Source organism: Onychomys torridus, chromosome 13 (genome assembly GCF_903995425.1).
Source record: "Onychomys torridus chromosome 13, mOncTor1.1, whole genome shotgun sequence".
Taxonomy (NCBI): domain Eukaryota; kingdom Metazoa; phylum Chordata; class Mammalia; order Rodentia; family Cricetidae; genus Onychomys; species Onychomys torridus.
This window is the reverse complement of record NC_050455.1, coordinates 55579292-55599109: the sequence shown is the minus strand read 5'-3', so window position 1 is coordinate 55599109 and position 19818 is coordinate 55579292. Positions and strand designations below refer to the sequence as shown.

The window sequence follows — 19818 nt, the reverse complement described above, 5'->3', positions numbered from 1 at the left end:
GACCACCAGTATTGCCACCAAGAGTCATGTAAGCCACAGGAGTGGCTGACAGCACAGGCTTGGACACCAGGGGATGGAGGCCTGTCTTCACAGCTCTACCTATGTGGCCTGGAACAGGCTGTATCACCTCTTGTCCTAGGGCAGTGGTTCTCAACCTTCCTCATGCTGCGACCCTCTAATACAGTTCCTCGTGTTGTGGTGACCCCAGCCATAACATTATTTCATTGCTACTTCATAACTGTAATTTTGCTACTATTATGAATCTCGATGTAAATATCTGATATGCAACCTGAAGGGGTCATGACCCACAGGCTGAGAATCACTGTTCTATGAGAAATTTACCTATGGTTACTGTATGGGGTTTGAATGATGGTCACAAAAGAGCCAGCTGGTGGTCTGAGAGATCTTACCTAGCATGGCATAGTTACATACTCAAACAGCCCTTCTTTATGTGGCCATCTTTAATAGAAAATCAAACTCGGAACCACTTACAAGTAGAATCCTAAGTAGGACATTTGAATACGGACCAAGCATCCCTATTCTGAACACATAAAATCTCAAATATCCCACATCTGCTAATCTATTATGTACTGACATTATACCACAGACAGAAAGTTTTTGTTTTGTTGTCTTTTTTTGGTTTGTTTGTTTGTTTTTTTGAGACAGGGTTCTCTGTGTAGCTTTGCGCCTTTCCTGGAACTCACTCGGTAGCCCAGGCTGGCCTCAACTCACAGATATCCACCTGGCTCTGCCTCCCGAGTGCTGGGATTAAAGGTGTGCACCCACCAATGCCCGGTCTGAAGTTTTTGTTTTGTTTTTTAAGTTTTAATTTTATATGCATTGGTGTTTTGCCTGCATATGACTGTGTGACAGTGTTGGACCCCCTGGAGCTGGAGTCACAGACAGTTGTGAGCTACCATGTAGATGCTGGGAGTTGAACCCAGGACCTCTGGAAGAGCAGCCAGTTCTCTTAACCACTGAGCCATCTCTCCAGCCCTGACAGAAACTTCTATAGGTGACTTCATGTCACAGGCCAGTCAAAATCCTCAGGCTATGTATTTGAGGTATACACAAACACATTCCAACATTCAACGACTTGTTTTGAATGAAATACGGTTCACATCTCCCAGATAAGCAAACATTCCAAAATTTAAAAAATCCTAAGCTCCCTGACGCTTTTGGTCCTATGCATTTTGAACAGGGTTACTCACTCTGTACCCCAGTACTTTGGAGGATGGGGCAGAGAGGATGGTTTAATCTGAGGCCATTTCTTAGATTCACCAGACTTTCCGCTATAGGACTATTAGAAAAGAAGAGTTGATTCTTTCAATTGTAAGCGAGACTGTGTTTTGAAATCTTACCATCTTCCGGGACAGTATAATTGGCATACTCGGGGAAATAGTCTTCAATTTTTGATTTCCCTGCCAAGACCTTTTCTGCCAGCATATCTTGCTTGTTCAAGAACAAGATGATAGAAATGGTCCGCAACCACCTAGAAAGAACAAAAATCCACGCTAATTTCACAATACCGGCATGTGAAAGCACCAGTCACAACCGCGCTGCCAGACTGAAAGGGAAACTCTAATGACGCAGTTCAGTGGAGGGTGCTTGCTCAGTCCGAGGCCTTGCTTTCGCCCAACCTCAGCTCTGCAAGACAGGCAAAGAAAAAGGTGGTGGGGGAGTGGGCCCACACTGGCATCTTCCGGAAGTGGACTCACTCTCATTTGATACACCATTATTTGCATGCTCTGTACCATCAATGACAAAAGCCCCACCCCACCCCTCAACGTGGCAGTTCACTCTTTTCTTGATGAACCTCTGTGGGGACATACATTTATTGGTAACAAATAAATACATTTATTGGTAGGCACTCTTGTGATATAATTTTGGGGTCTAATGGGCCAGAAAACTCCAATGGGGAAGTTAAAATGTTACTCAAGTACCAAATGACCCATTAGCCAATCACGATGAGCTTAATTAGCAGCCAGTCTTCCTTGGTCTTACCTCCTCTTAGCACAGGGTGGGGGTGGGGTGGGAGTGGTGGGGGGGTGGGGGTGGGGTGGGAGTGGTGGGGGGGTGGGGGGGGGGTGGGAGTGGTGGGGGGGGGGGGTGGGGTGGGAGTGGTGGGGGGGTGGGGGTGGGGTGGGAGTGGTGGGGGGGTGGGGGTGGGGTGGGAGTGGTGGGGGGGTGGGGGGTGGAGGGGTGGTGCGGAAGTAGACTCCCCTCATGTTATATGAGAAGGTAAAGGGATGAGGCCCAGGAACAGAGTGGTGAGGTAAGAAAAGCTGAAGTCTAGCCAAAAGGAACTCAGCTGCCAAATAAACAAAGCCCTGTGAAATCCTAGGAGGTCCCAGGGATCAGCCCACAGGACTCTGACTACAAATGTAAATGCCACCCATCTCCCCTCAGATGAATCGTTTTGTTTCTTTCTTACTTATGTAGATTTTCTAGATACTACAAAACAAGCTTAAATTATAGAAAATATACATATAATCAAATACATTATATCAAATGGTAATTACTATTAGATTTTTATAATTTTATGCCTAGATTTTTTTTTTTATACTCATGCATATTTATAAATAAAGACAAGATTTTTCAGTATTGGGGATCAGACCCAGGGGTTTGTGCACAGAGTGCTGGGAATCTTCCAGGGTCCCCTGGAAGAGCAGCTAGTACTTTTAACCACATAACTATCTCTCCAGACTCATATAAATAATCTTCAAGGTCAACTTTTATTTTCTGTACTCCTTAGTGTTGTTGTTGTTTTTTTTTTTTTCCTTAATAATGAATGAGAACCTGGTTTTTAACTGCATGAGTCTGCAGGGGAGTGTGTGTTGAACATTCCTTCCTGACATAATCACGTCTGCTCCCTTGGGATTCTGGGAATATCATGTGTCTGTGCTATGGCTTTGAGCGGTACAGATTGAAGAGACCATCTAGTTACCAGAGAACATTCTAAACTGGGTTCTTACCAACTATGCATGGTGCCATATATCTGTAATCCCAATACCTCATGAGGCTGAGGATAGAGGATGGAGAGTTTAAGGCCAGCCTGGGTTATGTAGGGAGACACCAGGCCAAAACAAGCAAATAAAACTAATTTTGGGGCTGGAGAGACGGCTCACTGGTTAAGAACACTGACTGTTCTTCCAGAGGTCCTGAGTTCAATTCCCAGCATCCACATGGTGACTCACAACCATCTGTAATGAGATCTGGTGCCCTCTTCTGGCCTGCAGTCATACATGGTATATACATAATAAATAAATAAATCTTTAAAAAAAAGCCAAAAAAAAAAACTAATTTTGCATTCAAGATATAACCTGAGACTTTTATAACAGACTAAATAGTCCTAACCAAGCACCTATAAGAACTCCATCAAAGAATATTCCCCATGTTAAGTATGTCTATCAGATGGGATGAAAGGCTTATTAAAGTTTAGGATTTACGTGTATGTGTGTGTGTGTGTGTGTGTGTTTGTGCACATGTGTGAGCAGGAACCAGTGGAAGCCAGAGGCTGATATCTAAATATTTTCCAAAATCATTCTCTGTTGTAGACTATTATTGTAAGGTGTGTTACCTTTGTTTATGTTACATTTGTTTAACTCTGTGAAGCTGTGTGATTGTGCCTATCTAAAACAGCCTGATGGTCTAAGAAAGAACTGAACAGCCAATAACAAGGCAGGAGAAAAGACAGGCAGGGCTTGGCAGGCAGGGAGAATATATAGAAGGAGAAATCTGGGAAGAAAGAAGTAGCCAGAGAAGAAGGAGGAGATCAGAGGCCAGCCACCCAGCTGCACAACCAGCAATGGAGTAAGAAACAAAGAAAGATACACAGAAATAAAGAAAGGTAAAAGCCCAGATTCCAAGCTAAGGCTGGGCATTTATAAGTAAGAATATTTATTTGGGAGCTAGGTGGTGGGTGAGCCCTCCAAAAGAAAAAAAAACAAAAAACCACCAACATTTTCTGCTTAGATTTGAGACAGCATCTCTCCTTTGAGCAGGAGTTTTTAATTTTGGCTAGGCTGGATGGACAGTGAACCCAGGAATCTGCATATCTCCAGCTCCCTATTTTTAGGTTACAGGTGCTCATGATGATGTACAGCTCTTTTATTTATATCAGACTATGTAGCCCGGGCTGGCCTTGAACTCTGATCCACTTGACTTAGCCTTCCTAATGGTAAGAGTACAGATGTGTGCTGACACACTTGGCTAAAGTGGGTACTTTTTTTCTTTTTTTCTTTTTTCTGAGACAGGGTTTCTCTGTAGCTTTGGAGCCTGTCCTGGAACTTGCTTTGTAGACCAGGCTGGCCTTGAACTCACAGAAGTCCACCTGCCTCTGCTTTCCAAGTGCTGGGATTACAGGTGTGTGCCATCACTGCCCGGCTAAAGAGGGTATTTTTAACAACAGTAACAACAACTAAAGAACAAAAACATATGTAGTCTTCTAAATGTAGTTTTGATAAAAGGTCTGGGATCCAGTGGCAAGTCTGAATTGACTTATCACCTGTTATTCCAGATGCTTTCAAACAGGTCCAGCGATTCCCTCAGTCTGTTGGTGTTGTTATCCTCTCGGATCACCATGTTGTAGCTGCTGCAGGCTGCCACATAAATGATGGCAGTGACATCTGGGTTGGGCACAGAGGGAAAGGGAAGCGTCTTAGACGGACAGTGGCAGTTTTTCTGGGATTATGACGGCTCAGGTCCCAGGCACTGTTGTTTGGGGATTGAATCTAGGATGACTTGAATACAGGTCATCTGCACAGCTGGACATGGCTGCTCTTGACCAAGGGTCTACCCAAAAGGTAACTGGAAATGTGGGATGCTTAAATCTCTCTGAGATTCATATTAAGGAAGGAACATGGTTATTCACTTTCCATGTTATGTTTACTATGTTATCCCTTGCATATCGATTAGAGTTGGACTAGAACACAGCTAGACATAGAGGTGGGAGCCGGCACCCAGCCCTCTACGGAGCATGCAAATCACCATTAAAGCACTGGATCCATTTTCTTCTCTCGTCCCTCTGGCCACCAACATCGAACATGCTGTGGAAGAGAGACAGAGGGATGTGGTTATCCGGGGAAACTGGGGTAAAGGGCGCATGTTGTTTTTTTTTACCCTTCTCCTCTGCGGTCAGAATGGTCAGCTGCTCATGATGCACCTCATGTGTCTCAGCCCTTGTTGACCTTGAGCTACACGTTACACAACCTCTCCCAGCTTCCGCTCTTCCTCTTTCATTCTATACCGTGGTTGTAGGAGTTAACATGGTGTCTAGGGGCATATAGTAGGTGCCTAATAGATGCAGTGGTTTCTAGTTCATACCACATCTTGTACCAAAGTGCACGCTAAGTCTGTGCTGGGGCAGGTCCTTCTGATAACTTCTCAGCACCAGAAGACTGTGTCTCCTGGAGAAGTGGGAGGGCTTCCTTCTGATCCAGCTACATCCATAGCCCTCTAGTCACCATGGAGTCTGTCCAGTACCTGGCAGGAGGACTCTGTCTCCTGCATTCCGGCAGATAACACAGCCCTCCATAAGGCTCTCCAGTTGTTTGACTCAAGAGCCCATGCAGTTTTGTGTCTGAGTTTCTCTGCAGCTCATCGGATAGACCCTGGCCCCCCTTCTCACTCTCCCCTGCGCAGTGCTCCCCTTTCCTGGAGCTGTGTCTCCCTCTGGGTGAGCTTCTCAGTGCCCTTGCTGGAGTCCAGCCTCACATGGCCTGTCCCAAATCCCCATTCCAACCCCTTTAGCCTCAAGGCCTTGTGGCTCCCATTCTGTCCAGAGGCTGGCACCGGGCTGGGCATCTCTCCACTATCCCTGTCACGGTACACACTCTTAGCAATGTACTCACTGAAAGTTCACTTTGTCAACTTGGAATCGTGTCTCAAAAATTCCTGAAGTCAGCACTCTGCATCTGAGGAGGTCCTGGAAGAAGGAGAGAGAAGGGAGGAGTGCCCTGACCTAAGTGTGGTAACTGAGAAAGGACAAGGTCTATTGTAAAAAAAAGAGGAGTAATTAAAATGCAGGTGTAGAACACCTCCCCCCCCCCCCCCCCCAGTCAATCAGTTAGGTTCTTCACACAGTAACTGTGTTTGCATGCCTCTCAAGACTTTTAGGAAGTGATTCATGCCCATATCTTGCTGGCACATGACAGCCAAACCTCAGTGCACAGTGTTCAGGGACAGAGCCTTGGCCTATGCCCTATGGCTACATCTGCAAGTCTCTGCTGGGAAGGGTTGGTAGGAAGCTTAACTCTCATTCATAAGTCAGGGATCTCAGGGCTGGAAGCTACTTCACTTCAGTGGGTTTGTTGTCTCTTCCTCGCATAGCTCTGCTCTCTCCAAGATGGAAGATGAAGTGTTCCCAAGGGCATGGAAAAGCTACACAGTTTCACAGAGCTGACATTTTCCTGTACTGGGCGGGTGTCATTATGCTATTTACGAATCAGCCACTCTGGAAGATGACCGACGTTTCTGCTGTTTTATAATCATATCATCACACCTACGTAGGTCACCTTTGAGGAGTTCTCTTAATGTTCGAGAGCCCAGGTTGCATCGGAGGATACACTTTTATTAGCATATATTAATTATAGAGTATGATACTTTTGTACATGCATACAATTTATTTTGAGCGTTTCCCTTTTCTCCTATTACTTTCCCTCCTTCCAATGCCACTTCCTTTTTCCAACTAGTCCCATCTAGTTTCATGTTTTGTTTTTGGTTTTTAAATCAGGATTGCTTGCAGGAGCATGGGTGAAGGGTTATTTACAGGAGTAGAGAAAAATTGCTCTACCTTCCCCAGAAATCACTGACTCCCCAGAAACCTCCTGAGCCTCGTACTGGACAATTATTTAAGCTATATGAGTCACCCATAAAGACAGGGACCCCAGAGAAGAAAGAGAAACTTCAATCTCCAGGGGGCACAGAGGAAAGGGAGCCTCCATGTGGTTCAAGTCCCAGGCCTCTGGGGGTTGTAAGTGCTCAGGGTACATTAGGAAGACTAGTTTGCGTGAACTATCTTAGGTGGGGTTTACTGGCTCATTTTTCTCCTTTTACTTTCTTTTCATTCATTTCTTCTTTCTGTCTAGCTCAATCCAAGGGACACACTTGTGGCACACCTGGAGATGTGCTATGGTACCTGGGGTTCAAGCCTGGAGTCCAAAGCAGAAAGGACCCAGTGTACTACAGGGAAGTGAAGGCCTGGCTTTCTCACTTGTGGTCCTAGGAAGCCTGGGAATCCATACTCCGCCCTCTGCATGGGATCTTCCTTCCACCCTGTCAAGGACTTGACTAGGCATCACAGCACAAGATAGTGGAGTGAGGACTCAGAACTTGGTGGCCGGGCCAATGTGAGGGGAAGCATGGCAAGGTGCAAGCAACAGTGATTATGAGTAGGTTTTCCCTGAATCTTCTTAATTATCATGGGATGCCCTTGGCAGACTATCTCAGAAGCTTCCGACGCCTTTACTTTCACATACCTGGTCTGTGGGTGTGTAGTCAACCAGACTGACGCTGTCAATCCTTTCCAGGAAGCTGCAAGGAAAGCCAGGACAAGCTCAGACTAGTTCTCTAGTCCTTTATCCCAGGGGGCTGCGTGAGTGGGGCATTTGCAAAGTGATAGTGAGGACAGGCCCAGATTGCTATGTGTCTGTCTCAAGGGGAGGCCAAGGCCTGCATTCTGTTTGACTCTGGCATTCTGTTCTTTCCTCTGTTTTCCTTCCGCCCTCCCTCTTCTCCAGTCCTGGAAGGTTGGAAGAAGTGGCAGGTCACCGCCTCCTCCTGCTCTCAGAGGTAAGACCCTGTTTCAGACAGCACCCGTTGTCACGAGGCCTGGTTTTTCAGGTCCCAGGAGCACTTGTCACACACTGACATTATTTATTTCTTTTCCGTCAAGAAGTGTAGGACCCAGAGTACAGGTCTTTGTCTTGGAGACTCTGGGGTCCCCAACATTCAGTGCAGTGCCCAGTCCTTAGGAAACATCCGTGGAGGAACACACAGTCAACTCCCCCCTCAACTGAGAGAGTAAGGTCCCTGACGGGAAGGGCTGGAAGGAGCTAAAAATTAACTATGAAGCTGGTGGCTGGAGCCAGTTAGCTTAGGAAGCAACCGATTTAAAATGGTGCACACAGGGTGGGGCAGGTGGGTAATATACTTGGATGATAATTATTACAAGGAGAAAGAGTGAAATATGGTTGACAAAAAGTACACATGAGGTTCTTGAGGGATGTAATTAAACACTGCCTTCCAGAGGAAGTGGTGGGAGGGAAGTGGTGGGAACCTTCCTGAAGCCTGTTCAGGTTGAGAGACTGAGGTGTCAACGAGAGAGGCAAAGGCACCTCGGTCTTCCCCCACTCACTTTCCTCTCCAAGGTGGTTTCCAAAATTCTGTCCAGCTCTGACTCTTAGCCTAGATCCAAGCAACCTGCAGAAGTACTTCTTCAAGCTGGGGCGTGTACCTAACTGGACAGATGTCTTAGGAAGGTTTTTCCAGAGTTGTGACATTCTCCTTAAGTGGGATGTTTCATGTGAAGCAGAAAACACTGGGCCATCTAAGAATGTTCCCTACAAATGTCCCTTTGTAGTTCAGAATGCCACACAGAGCTGTAAAAACACAGAAAACTCCAACTGTAAAAAACCACTTGTGTTGTGGATACTAAAGAGGACTAAGCCTGTTGATGCTTGTAATCTCAGTTACTAGGAAGGCTGTGGCAGGGGAAATCCAAGATCAAGGCTTGCCTGAGCTACAAAGTGGGTTCAAGGCCAGCATGGAAACTTAGTGAGATTCTGTCTCAAATTAAAAAGTGGGGGATAGAGGGGAAAGAAAGACTGGGGATATAGCTCAGTGGTAAATGCTCATGTAGTGTGTATGAGGCTCTGGATTGAAAGCCCAGCACACAAAACAAACAATGACTCTCCACCCCACCAACTGGCTTTGCTATTTTCCAGTTTTTCCAGCGACAGCTGAAGGTCTGAATGGTGGCAGGAGGTTTTTTTACTACAATAACTCAAAAGTTGGTGGCCATGAAGATGGTCAAGAAGTAGGGACAAGCTGGGACAAGCTGGACAGTCATGGAGAGGTTGTTGGGGATTGTTTGTAATTAGACTGCTGGATCTGAGGAAACCCACCAACTACCTGTCATCAATCCACATTTGAAATTATTTCTTTGTGGAAAAAAAAAAAGAGCAAGCTATAACTGTTGAGGTATGTCAGAAATATTCCTCTGAAACATGATACTTATCTACAAGATCAAAGTACTGATGAATAAAACTATCCACATGGTTAAAAGAGTACCAGGGCTCGGGCCTGTGCTCACTGTACCGACGTAAACAGTCTGCCTGTGGTCACCAGGGAACTCTTAGTATTGTCACATACAAGCGATGCTATGAATCTGAGACATTCCCAGGAGCCTACTGTATGACCAGATTCTGTCTGGTTTGCTCCCCACTGGCCTGAGAATGTAATTGTAGAAAATGAACTTGGGGAAACTGGGCAGGAAGTGGAAGAAGGAAAGTAAGGAAAGGAACAGGCCCATGACCAGTTTGCTTAATGTCCCCTGCTTTGTAGATTTTCCTGAGAGTTTTGAGATATTTTTTGATAGCAAATGCCCCCAGGAGGATGTTGTATGTATTGCAGAGAAATTCTTCACTAGTGATTACATATAGACTGGGTTAATAAGGTCACCAGACCAGTGTTCCTCCCCCTGCCCCCAAATCAAAGGCAATAGAAAGAACAGTTCTGGTTAGAATGTTCTCCAATTACACACATCTGGGGCCCTGCACTAAAATAAACTAATAGAGTTTGCACATCAGTCCCCCCCCCCCTATTAATTCTAAAACCCAGATTAGAAAAGATCCAGAGTAAGAATACCAAGGCTCCCAGGAATATTCAAGAAAATGCCAAGCTACCAAGATAAGAATTTAGGTTTGAGGCCAACTTTTGAAAAATAGCAAGCTCTCTGAGCCAAATCTACTTCTGAGTTCTCCTGTCCCCCCATCCCCTTTGTGTGGTTCAGGGGACCTAGACCAGGGTCTCTAGGATGCTAAATATACACTCTATGCTGAGATCCATATTCACATGTAATAATACATCCTTTAAAATATACTCATCCAGTTTTCATGATTTAAAAATTAAAGCTACATCAATTTTAAAAGTGAGGAAATAATTCACGGGCCTGTAGTGTTTGAAAATAATGTTTATGATTCATAAAAATGTACATTTATATAGTATGAAATGAACATATTTTAAGAAAGTTTAAGCATATATAGTATTGTTCAATCTCACAAAATATATTTTGATGGAAATATTTGCAGTATAAAAGGGTCTTCAATTTACCAAGGAGTCAATACTAAGCTACTTTTTCAAAGTTGTGTAATTAATCAAGGTTTTCCAGTCAAAGGATGAAGACAATAGGTTTTATTGACACACGCCTGACTCAGCACAACTCTGTCTATGAGAAGACATGCCTGGTAAAGATCCTCTGAGAGGAAACTAGGCGGTTAAGGTGTCCCTTAGAGTACTTATCAAAAAAAAAAATGTGTAAATATGTACACACACACACACACACACACACACACTGAGCTTTAGTACTCATCTGTGCAGGCTTGCACTTGTTTTCATTAACACTCAGTCACATGGGAAACCACACTATAACGGATTTTTCAAAGAGTTCTGTAGAGGATCTATTTTTGTCTGAAATATTGGAATTCTCTTAACAGAAGAGAAAAAAAAAACAGAAGAAGGGGAAATTAAATAAAACAAACTTTGTAAGTATTTAACTTAGGTTAATGTATGTGCCAAGCAAACACTTATTCTCTGTGTTGGGAGGCCGGGAGAAAGTGGGAGTTGCTCTGCTTTCCACCAGAGGATACAGAGAAGGCGATGGAGGTGGAGACTTCTAGCCTCTATCTCTTTCCTTCCAATCCCAGCTCACTCCTGGGTCCTAGACTTCAAGCTGGCTAAATGTTCATTTAAGCTTTGCAGAGCTACAGCCTTAACTTATGCTTTTTGAGGTTTTAAAAGAGTCGTTGCTGTAAGACAAAATAATACATACAAATAATTAGAACTTAAAAAGGCTGTTCTAGTTTTATTTATATTTTTGGTTATTAAATAAAAACAAAACCTATAGTGACATAGTTCCAGGGTTTACCTGGACCCAATTAGCAGTTCTTTGGCAATGTTAGGTGTGTAACAGGACTGCCATGTTGATGAACATTATCTTGATCAGAAGTCTATAAAGACTGATTTTCATCAGCAAACAACTAGAAATTATCAAATGTTAAGGCTTAAGAATTCTTGGTAAATTAGAATATAAATGAACAAATTTAAATTTTCCTGGTAATAAATTATGTGGTATTTTTTCCCAGTTATACAAATTCCATTATTATATGAACTAACAGGATTTAAAATGAGTATTTTCAAAAATCTTCTAAGGTAATTTTAGTGTAAGTTATGAGAATAAATTAATAGTCAATTATAGTCTTTCTTTGATAGCAAAAAACAAAGTAAACCAAATGATAAACAGAAAGAGTATTTCCCACCAAATAAGTTGAACAAAGTGTTTACAAATTTGTAAATAAATGTACCCACTCCTCCTCATTTAATTTTTGTACCACTTGTCAGTCTACGTATCATCAACCACACTAAAAATAAACTTCAATCTGATAATTCTAAGAGAAAACGGAATACATGAGGACTAGACTCCTGCCGATTTTTCTAGATTCATATACAGCAAATTAACCGGTTCCGTTAAAAGGCAGCTATAAAAAATACACATCATCATAAGCTATAAAGAACTTTAAAATCCAGTTAGAGGTGGAGGAAAACTGGAATTCCTTATCCTATCCGCAGAGGGTTGTAAACCCAAAGGTTTTTAGAAGGAAAAGTGTTCGGTATTCTGGCACAATTCTAGGGCACCTCTCTAAAACGCAGAGAGCGCGTCAACAGTGAACCTCAGACAGCTTCTGCAGTCAGACTTGATCACGAAGGCGGGCCAGTCTCTGGGACAGTTCATCCTGCTCAGCCGAAGCCACGCTCATTCCCACGGAACCGGTCTGGCCCTGCGGCAGCTCCATGTTGAGGTCGAGGCCCGCCTCATCTGCCATTTCCTGGAGCAGCATGTCCACCTGGTTCTGGGGAGTGGTCAGCGTCGTCGTACTGCTCATCGTGTCTTCCATCTGCTGCGTCTGGACGTCCAGGGTCTCAAACTGGTGCTCGAATTTGTCCATCAAAGCAGAGATCTTCTCCAGATTCATGGTCTTCAACGTCGCATCCATCGACTTAACCACACCGGCCATGGACTTGGTCACTTTGCCCATGGTCACCGCGGTCTGGACTCGGGCAGCCACCGCATCCACCCGTGCACTCATTCTCAAGAAATTCACCCCTTGGTTCTTCTGGCGGATGGCATTTTCGGCGTGTATCCTCGCAACCTCCATGTTGCCCTTCTGAATGGCCTTTTTAATTTTGGCCTTTTCGGCCTTTTCCTCCTTGTCGCATTTTTTGGCACTCCTGTTCAGTTCTTTGGCCGCGAACTTCAGGTTGAACAGGTGTTTCTCCATGTTGGACAAGGTTGTGCGGCTTCTGTGGAGTGGGCCGGGGCGAAGCAGCAGAGACACCGGCTCAAGGAGATCCGCTCCCAGCCGGCGCTCCTTTGTTTTGATCCCACTTCCTGTACCTACGGCGCGCGGCGCAGACAGTGACGTCAAACTCGGCGCCGGGTGGGGCCCGCTGGAGAAGGACCCGGCCTATGGGGAGGGCGGAGCCGGAGGGCGGTGCCCGAGTGACGGACAGCTCCAGGCCCCGCCTACCTAGGCTCCTGTGCCTTCGTTGTTGGAGTTTACCTGGCTATGTCTTTCGCGACGTTCCGCTTAGTTTCTAAAGCAGCAAAACTAGGAGCAAACTCAGAAAGCCAGCGCTCACAGGCACTTTATTTTTTTGGGAATGTAGCTACCGAAGAAGACGGGATGTGTCCAGGCCTGCATGTAAAAAATATCCAGGCGCCGGGCCGTGGTGGCGCACACCATTAATCCCAGCACTCAGGAGGCAGAGCCAGGCGGGTCTCAGTGAGTTCGAGTCCAGCCTGGGCTACAGAATGAGTTCCAGGAAAGGCGCCAAAGCTACACAAAGAAATCCTGTCTCGAACAGTTCCCCCCCCCCCCCCCCCCCCGGAAAAATCCAGGCTCCAGCAAGGGAAGAGTGTTTGGGCGCTGCGCTAAAATGCTGCAAAGTAGCAAGACCCCCTCCCACCTCCTCTTCATGTACAAAGGGAACCTCCCCTTTCTCAGGGAACCCGAATCCATTTCTGGAAGACAAAAGCTGTCCAGGGCCTTTGCCAGCAATCTGCCGGGAGTTCAGATGCCTCTGTGGGGGGCTCAGAACAGCTTGTCCACACAGCTATCATGACAGGCTTAGAGGCCCGACACATAGCTTCTGTGACAAGCTTACTGGCAGGTAACTCCCAGACCCAGGAAAAGCCATAAACTGACTCCACCCAGGAAGGGCCTACATCTAAGGGGAAGTACCTGACATTCTAAACATTCCAACCAATCAGATAAGGTTAGGTAGGATGGCCAGACATCCCTGAGTCTAGCACTAACCTATTTCTATTTTACAGATAACCCATAGACAAATGTCAGCCAATCAGGGTCCTGGACCCTAGAAATCCCCTCACCCCAACCTCTGCTATGATAAAACCCTACCCTGCCTGGGCTCGGGGCTCTCTGCTCACACTGCTTCATCAGACAGACAGAGAGATCAGGCTCGGAGCTTGAAATAAAGGCTCTTTGCTTTTACATATGGGATTCAGTCTCCGTGGTGATCTTTTGGGGGTCCCAGCTATCTGGGCATAACACCTCCTTCCTGACTGAACCCCATACCCTTGGCTGGTAGCTCAGTTTACAGGGGTGCTGCTAGAAGTTGTCATCCCAAAGCCTCCTGTTTCTGAGCAGTAAAAAGACCCATCATTTGCTGGTATGATATTGTCTTTCTAGTGTTTTATAAATATCCAAAGAGCTTTGCTCACATTGAATTCTGGCAGGTTAGCTGCCATTTTAGATTACACAGGAGAGAATGGTGAGGTGCGGAGACCCACACACTGGCATACATCAAGCTTGTCACTGCCTAGTAGGTACTTTAAAAATAATGTAGGCTTTCCAGGGCAGCAATGTGTGCTGTAACTTTCCTTTACAAACATTCCTCCCACACAGCAATAACAAGATGGCAGAAAGCCCACCACCCTCATGAGCTAGAAGATACTGAATATGTGAGCAAATTCTGTTTGGAGAATATTTTAATCGAGGGTCCTACATCACTCAGGTGATAGCTTGTCAATCAAAGTGTGCCTGTGCCAAGGGCATTTCCCCAGAACACAGCTCTTACATCATAGTTCTCTGTGACAGGACACACAGGCTACCCTCTCTATAGGGCAGGTTTTGTTTCTGTACCAGTCAAACCAGACTGAAGGATGGAAATTGCTCAAGATTTGTGGCACCAGACCAAAGGAGAGACGAAGGACAGGGGCACCTACTGAGGTCCCCTCCGCCATCCAGCCTTCCCAGGCTCTCTACCGTGGTGGTGCAGCTGAATTCTGTAAGGTTGCCATAGCATAGGACATATGCCTCATCCACATCTGTTGTGACATTAACTACCCCATAGTAGGAAGCACTGTTCCGCTTTCCCACTGTGCAGTGGGACCAGGTGGTGTGTCTAAGAAAGCTTTGTTGACTGGGAATGTAGTTGAGGGACGGGGACTCACCCCTCCCCCCATCCTCAGCAAAGCTCTTCCTCCAAGGAAGTTTTTCTAGCAATGTCATCTATAAATGTATCAAAAGTGAGAATAGAGGGCGAATTGAGGCTCTCTGCTCACCCTCAGCCTACTCACCTCCCCTGTAGGTCCCTGGCCAAAGGAACTCACTTGGTAGCCCAGGCTGGCCTCGAACTCACAGAGATCCGCCTGGCTCTGCCTCCCGAGTGGTGGGATTACAGGCGTGCCCCACCACCACACGGCGGCCTTTCTTGCAGTTTACAAACAATTTCCTTGTCAATGATCCCCAACTCCTGCCTCTTCCTTTCACTCTCTCCCTTCCTCTTTGGTCTCCCCCCCCCAATGGACCTGGGGATAGAATCTAGGTCTTCATGCATACCAGACAACCACTGAGCTATCTCCTATCCCTACAGCTTTCTTCATACCAAATTCTAACCGGGTGGGATGGTTTGGAATACAGTCATGAGATACTCTGACAGACGGAGCTAATGACTACCACTACTTATTCAACTGCCAAGGTTGTTCCTCACTTTCCATAAATAAACTAATTTTATCGTCACACAAAAAGTAGGTGGACGCTATTAATAGCTCCAGTTTTCAGGTGAGGAGACCTAGGTCTATGGAGCTAAGAAGCTTAGCAGAAACCACAACTCTGGTTAAATGTTATCATCAGATTCCCTGACACCCCCAGGAGCAGTAACAAGTTAAGGCAATACAGATAGGAAGAACAAAGATATCTCAGGGCTGAGGATGTTCCAGTTGTCCCAGTGCTTGCCTATTATCCATAGGCTGTAGGTTAGATCTCCAGCACTGCACAAAACCAGGCGTGGTGGTGTCCACCTGGAAGGCTGAGGCAGGAAGATACAAAGTAACAAGCTAGCCGGGACTACTGAGTGAGAACCTGTCTCAAAACCACAAATGCAACAGTAACGAAACAAATGATCTTTACTCTTCCTAGAAAAGTAAGTTGACCGAGCAGTCGTTCCCTTGAGAAGACTGAGGAGTGTTAGCAATTGCAAGGTTGCTGGGAAGTGTGAAACAGGCACTAAAGGAGCCGCACTCAGTAGCTACAGCTGGGCCACTCCCCAGTGTGGGTGGAGTCCAGGAACCCTAGAGCCATCCACAACAGTTTGGCCTAGGAAGAGAAGGCGGACTTGGTCCCTGGCAAGGGGTCTCCTCTCCCTGAATAATGAACGTAGGACCCCATGACCTGCTTCTTCTCTTCCATGGCTACCCCATAACCCAGCATGACCTATATATAGCTAATACCTCCTAGGCACCCATTACTGCAGCAAGTTTTTATTCTGTTTCCGAGACTCTCACACAGCTGGCTCCTTGGCACTGGATAATTTGTGAGGTAAGACCATTTGGTGACTCTTTAGAGACTGACCTCTGTGCTCATCCCCACTTACACACACACACACCTGTCCGTCTAGATGTTCGAGTCAGAGCCTCAGGAGTTATTTCCAAGTATGCTCTTATCTCCATCTGCATCCAACACAACTGAAAGCGTTTCCCATTCTTTGCATTCCACTAGTGGAGGTGATCTTCGGGGTCTGTTTTAGACTGGCATGTGTTCTTTTCTGTATATCCAGCTGGGCAGGGCGTGTTTAAAAGATAACGAGTACCTTCGTATAGTGATAAGTAGAGCCTTACTGGAATCTTCTAGGCCAATATTCCACAAATACTGATTGGGCTCCAGGCTAGATGAGCAGTAGAGAGGACAAGGATAGTTGGCAAACCTGAGCAATTTATAGTATCTCATTAAGCGGAGTATTTTATTTGCCCTGGAGTTTCTTTTCATGGAAAGGCCCACGGGTGCCGGCCAAGCATTCTCAATGAACTTGGTGAGGGAGGCAGAAGAGCTCAGGGATGTGTTCTGAAGGAATAAATAAAACCCAGGTCCCGGCTGGGAATGGGAGTGGAGCTCAGTGTAGTGCTGCCTAGCAGGAGCAAGGCCCGGAACAAAGCAAGCTCACTTCCTCCAGCCTACACCAATGCCTCAAATGCAACATTACCAGTAAGTCACAGTACATCTTCAGGAGGAAGTAGATTTGCAGAAGCCATTGGGGGGTAAAAAGAGACCTGAAAAGCAACCGAATTTCTACTACACTAACCGAAACTGCAAAATTTTTAATGCATTTACATGAACCAAAAATAAGGAAACAGTGACAGCCATGCTTCATTGGCTCTGGCTCCTTGGAAGGTTTCTGTTCTTTTCGTTAGCAGCCCAGGACTCTGTTACAGTTGCCTTCCCCAGAAGTTCCCATCTGCTGGAAGACGTCCCAGGAATACTCTGAGAATTAAATGTGTACTCCTGGAGGGAGATAGGCTTCTGCTCTATTGTCCACATGTGTTTTAGTCAACTGTGGAGCGATGGCTATTATTTTATCTAGTAATAACAAAAAAGGAACCGAGTTTGTGGTGAACATGCACAGGCTTCTCCCTTGTCTTCCTCCCCAGACAGCCCCGTATCACATCCACTCACACAGCACTTACACTCGCATGGACATCACAAGTCACCTGGGCATGCTTTAGCACGTAGGAGGATGTGCATGTGGTCTGTGCAAACACTTCTGTCATTTTATGAATACAGAAGGAACTTCAGTAGCCAGAGAGTCTGGCGTCTCTGTGACCCAGAACCAGCTGCCCGAGGATACAAAGAAACAGCCGCACAGTCATTTGTTTAGGTCACATCCTAATTTAGAAAGAACCAGGATGGGGAATTGACCTTGGTGTCAACGTTAACTTCACACTACTTTCTTAAGAGGTATGAAGCACCATTAAATATGTTCAGTTGAAAACAATACAAAATTACCTTTTTTGGCAAAATGATCTCTCAGGTCTTTTCTATCTTAGAAGATATAAATAGCCACGGCTCACATCTTACTAGAAAGTCACAGCAAAGCAGTTTCTTCCTTAGCAATTACTGCCTGTGAAAGGCAGCCAGCTTAGGGGTCTTATATATATGTTATTCCCAGAGAGAATGCCAAGCACTAAATTTTTATTAATATCAAATAGAATGTGAAATAAGGGCATCCCATATGAATAGTGTGGTTCCTAAGCAAATGGAAGCTGTGTTTCGATTTTATTATCTCATTTTATTATCATAATAGGATAATACCTATTTCTCAAATGTTAACCACCAATATTAGGGACTCTCATTTATGTGATCAATGGAATTTTCTATAATAAAGTTATTTAATTCTAATAACTGTTACATGTAACCAGCCTAGGGAACCTGTGGTGGTATTGTGTTCCCTGAAATATTGTGTACCCTAATAAACTTATCTGGGGTCAGAGACAACAGCCACAATATTAAACATAGGGGATAGCCAGTGGTAGCACACGCCTTTAATCCTAGCATTCCAGAGGCAGAAATCCATCAGTTCAAGGATACAGCCAAGCATAGTGACACAGGCTTTAATCCCAGAAAGCGAGCCTTTAATCCCAGGGAGTGGTGGTAGAAAACAGAAAGATATGTAAGGTGTGAGGAGCAGAAACTAGAAGCATTTGGCTGATTAAGCTTTTAGGCTTTTGAGCAGCGCAGTTCAGCTGAGATCCATCCTGGATGAGAACTCAGAAGCTTGGAGTCTGAGGAAACAGAATCAGCTGAGGAACTGGCAGGGTGAGGTAGCTGTGGCTTGTTCTGTTTCTCTGATCTTCCAGCATTCACCCCAATAACTGGCCTCAGGTTTGATTTTATTGATAAGACCATTGAAGATTCCTGCTACAGGAACCCTTCTCTTAGACTGCTTTCTTCAATGTGAGATTCTCAAAGACCAGCTTCCTTATACTGTAAAATCCTTTCTCAAAACTCTAACTACATTGCTGGAAAGAGGGAAAGTACTTATATAAGATGTCATTACAGCTTTCCATTGTTCCCGCAGCAGTAAATACTTCTATTGTAAAGAAGGCCATGAGCATAACCTCATTCTTTCTTATGTTGTGGTCCTAGGGATCAGACCCTGGCCTTACCCATGCTGAGTTCACTCCCTTACTGACACTAGCCATCCCTCCTCCTACAGCCCAGATGACCTCATTCTCTTTATTCCTGAGTAACATTTCATTCTATGGACATATCGTATTTTGTTTAATCATTTACCAGTTGATGAATGCTGGGGTTGTTCTATTTTTTGAAGGACTGTGAACAATGATGTAAGCAGACATGGTGCCTCTAACTAGGTTAGCTTTATAGAAGCATTATTTTTGTCGATGTGAACATGGTGGACTAAGACATTCAAGGAAGTAGGAAAAGCCCGACAATGATACAAACAGCCATTCAGTTGACATGGATAGATGTGCTCAGTCATGTTCTAGGCTGGGGTGAAGCAGCAGGGCTACACACACTACTTGGACTCAGTCTGGGTGGAAAAAAAAATCAATTAAAATGGAGAACAAAACATTGGGAGGGAGATGTGGGAATGGTTTAGGGAGACTGTGAGGGGGAGTGGAGAATAGATAGGATCATGATATATTGCATATATGTATGAAATTCCCAAGGAATAAATAAAAAATATTGTCACCTCCCCCCCTCCCCCAAAGCCATTCCAAGTGAGCAGTTAACCCCTAGGCCATAGTCCATTTGTGTGATAGGAGTTTATGGAACTTATGTAGATATATTCATCCATCTACTCACTATACAAAAGGGATGGAGTATCTGTAAGCCACAGTGGCTCTGGCTAACAAGAGGTGATTATGCTGGGCACCGCGTGAGAACAGTCACCAATCCTAGGGAGAGAAGTTGTGAAGGATTACCTACAAGCGTCTTTTAGGGACTTCAAGACACGTTTTCATCATGGGAACTACATCTGAAATCTGCAGTTTTGCTTTTCTGTGATTTCTTTCCCTTTTTGTGTTAAATGGTGACTTAATTTTCTGTCTGTTGCTGTGATAAACACCATGACCAAGAGCAACTTGGGGAGGGATGGGAAGGGTTTATTTCATCTTACAGCTTACAGGTCATCATGAAAGGACATCAGGAACTCAGGCAGAGACCCCGGAGGAAGGCAGATTACTGCCTTTTCCCTCACGGCTTGCAGGAGGTGACATCATCC

At 45.2% G+C, this 19818-nt stretch overlaps 2 protein-coding genes across 3 annotated transcripts in view; both read right to left on the bottom strand.

Moving 5' to 3' along the window:
* Window positions 1-19818, bottom strand: part of Gnal (G protein subunit alpha L) — a 132515-nt gene that overhangs the window by 4966 nt on the left and 107731 nt on the right. For both annotated transcript variants that reach the window (XM_036204635.1, XM_036204636.1), the window contains exons 6-10: window positions 7479-7533; window positions 5853-5926; window positions 4990-5048; window positions 4508-4628; window positions 1362-1492 (exon numbers count right to left, since the gene is read on the bottom strand). In XM_036204635.1, the coding sequence (XP_036060528.1) occupies window positions 1362-1492; window positions 4508-4628; window positions 4990-5048; window positions 5853-5926; window positions 7479-7533 (440 nt within the window). The remainder of the gene's footprint in view (window positions 1-1361; window positions 1493-4507; window positions 4629-4989; window positions 5049-5852; window positions 5927-7478; window positions 7534-19818) is intronic.
* Chmp1b (charged multivesicular body protein 1B) lies at window positions 10391-12701 on the bottom strand. The gene has a single exon (XM_036204637.1). It carries the CDS (start codon window positions 12555-12557, stop codon window positions 11967-11969), a length of 591 nt encoding a protein of 196 aa, XP_036060530.1. The 5' UTR covers window positions 12558-12701; the 3' UTR covers window positions 10391-11966.

What these genes read in the sequence shown, in the direction of transcription:
- Chmp1b (XM_036204637.1), bottom strand. Translation starts at nt 12,557, where the DNA reads ATGGAGAAACACCTGTTCAACCTGAAGTTCGCGGCCAAAGAACTGAAC.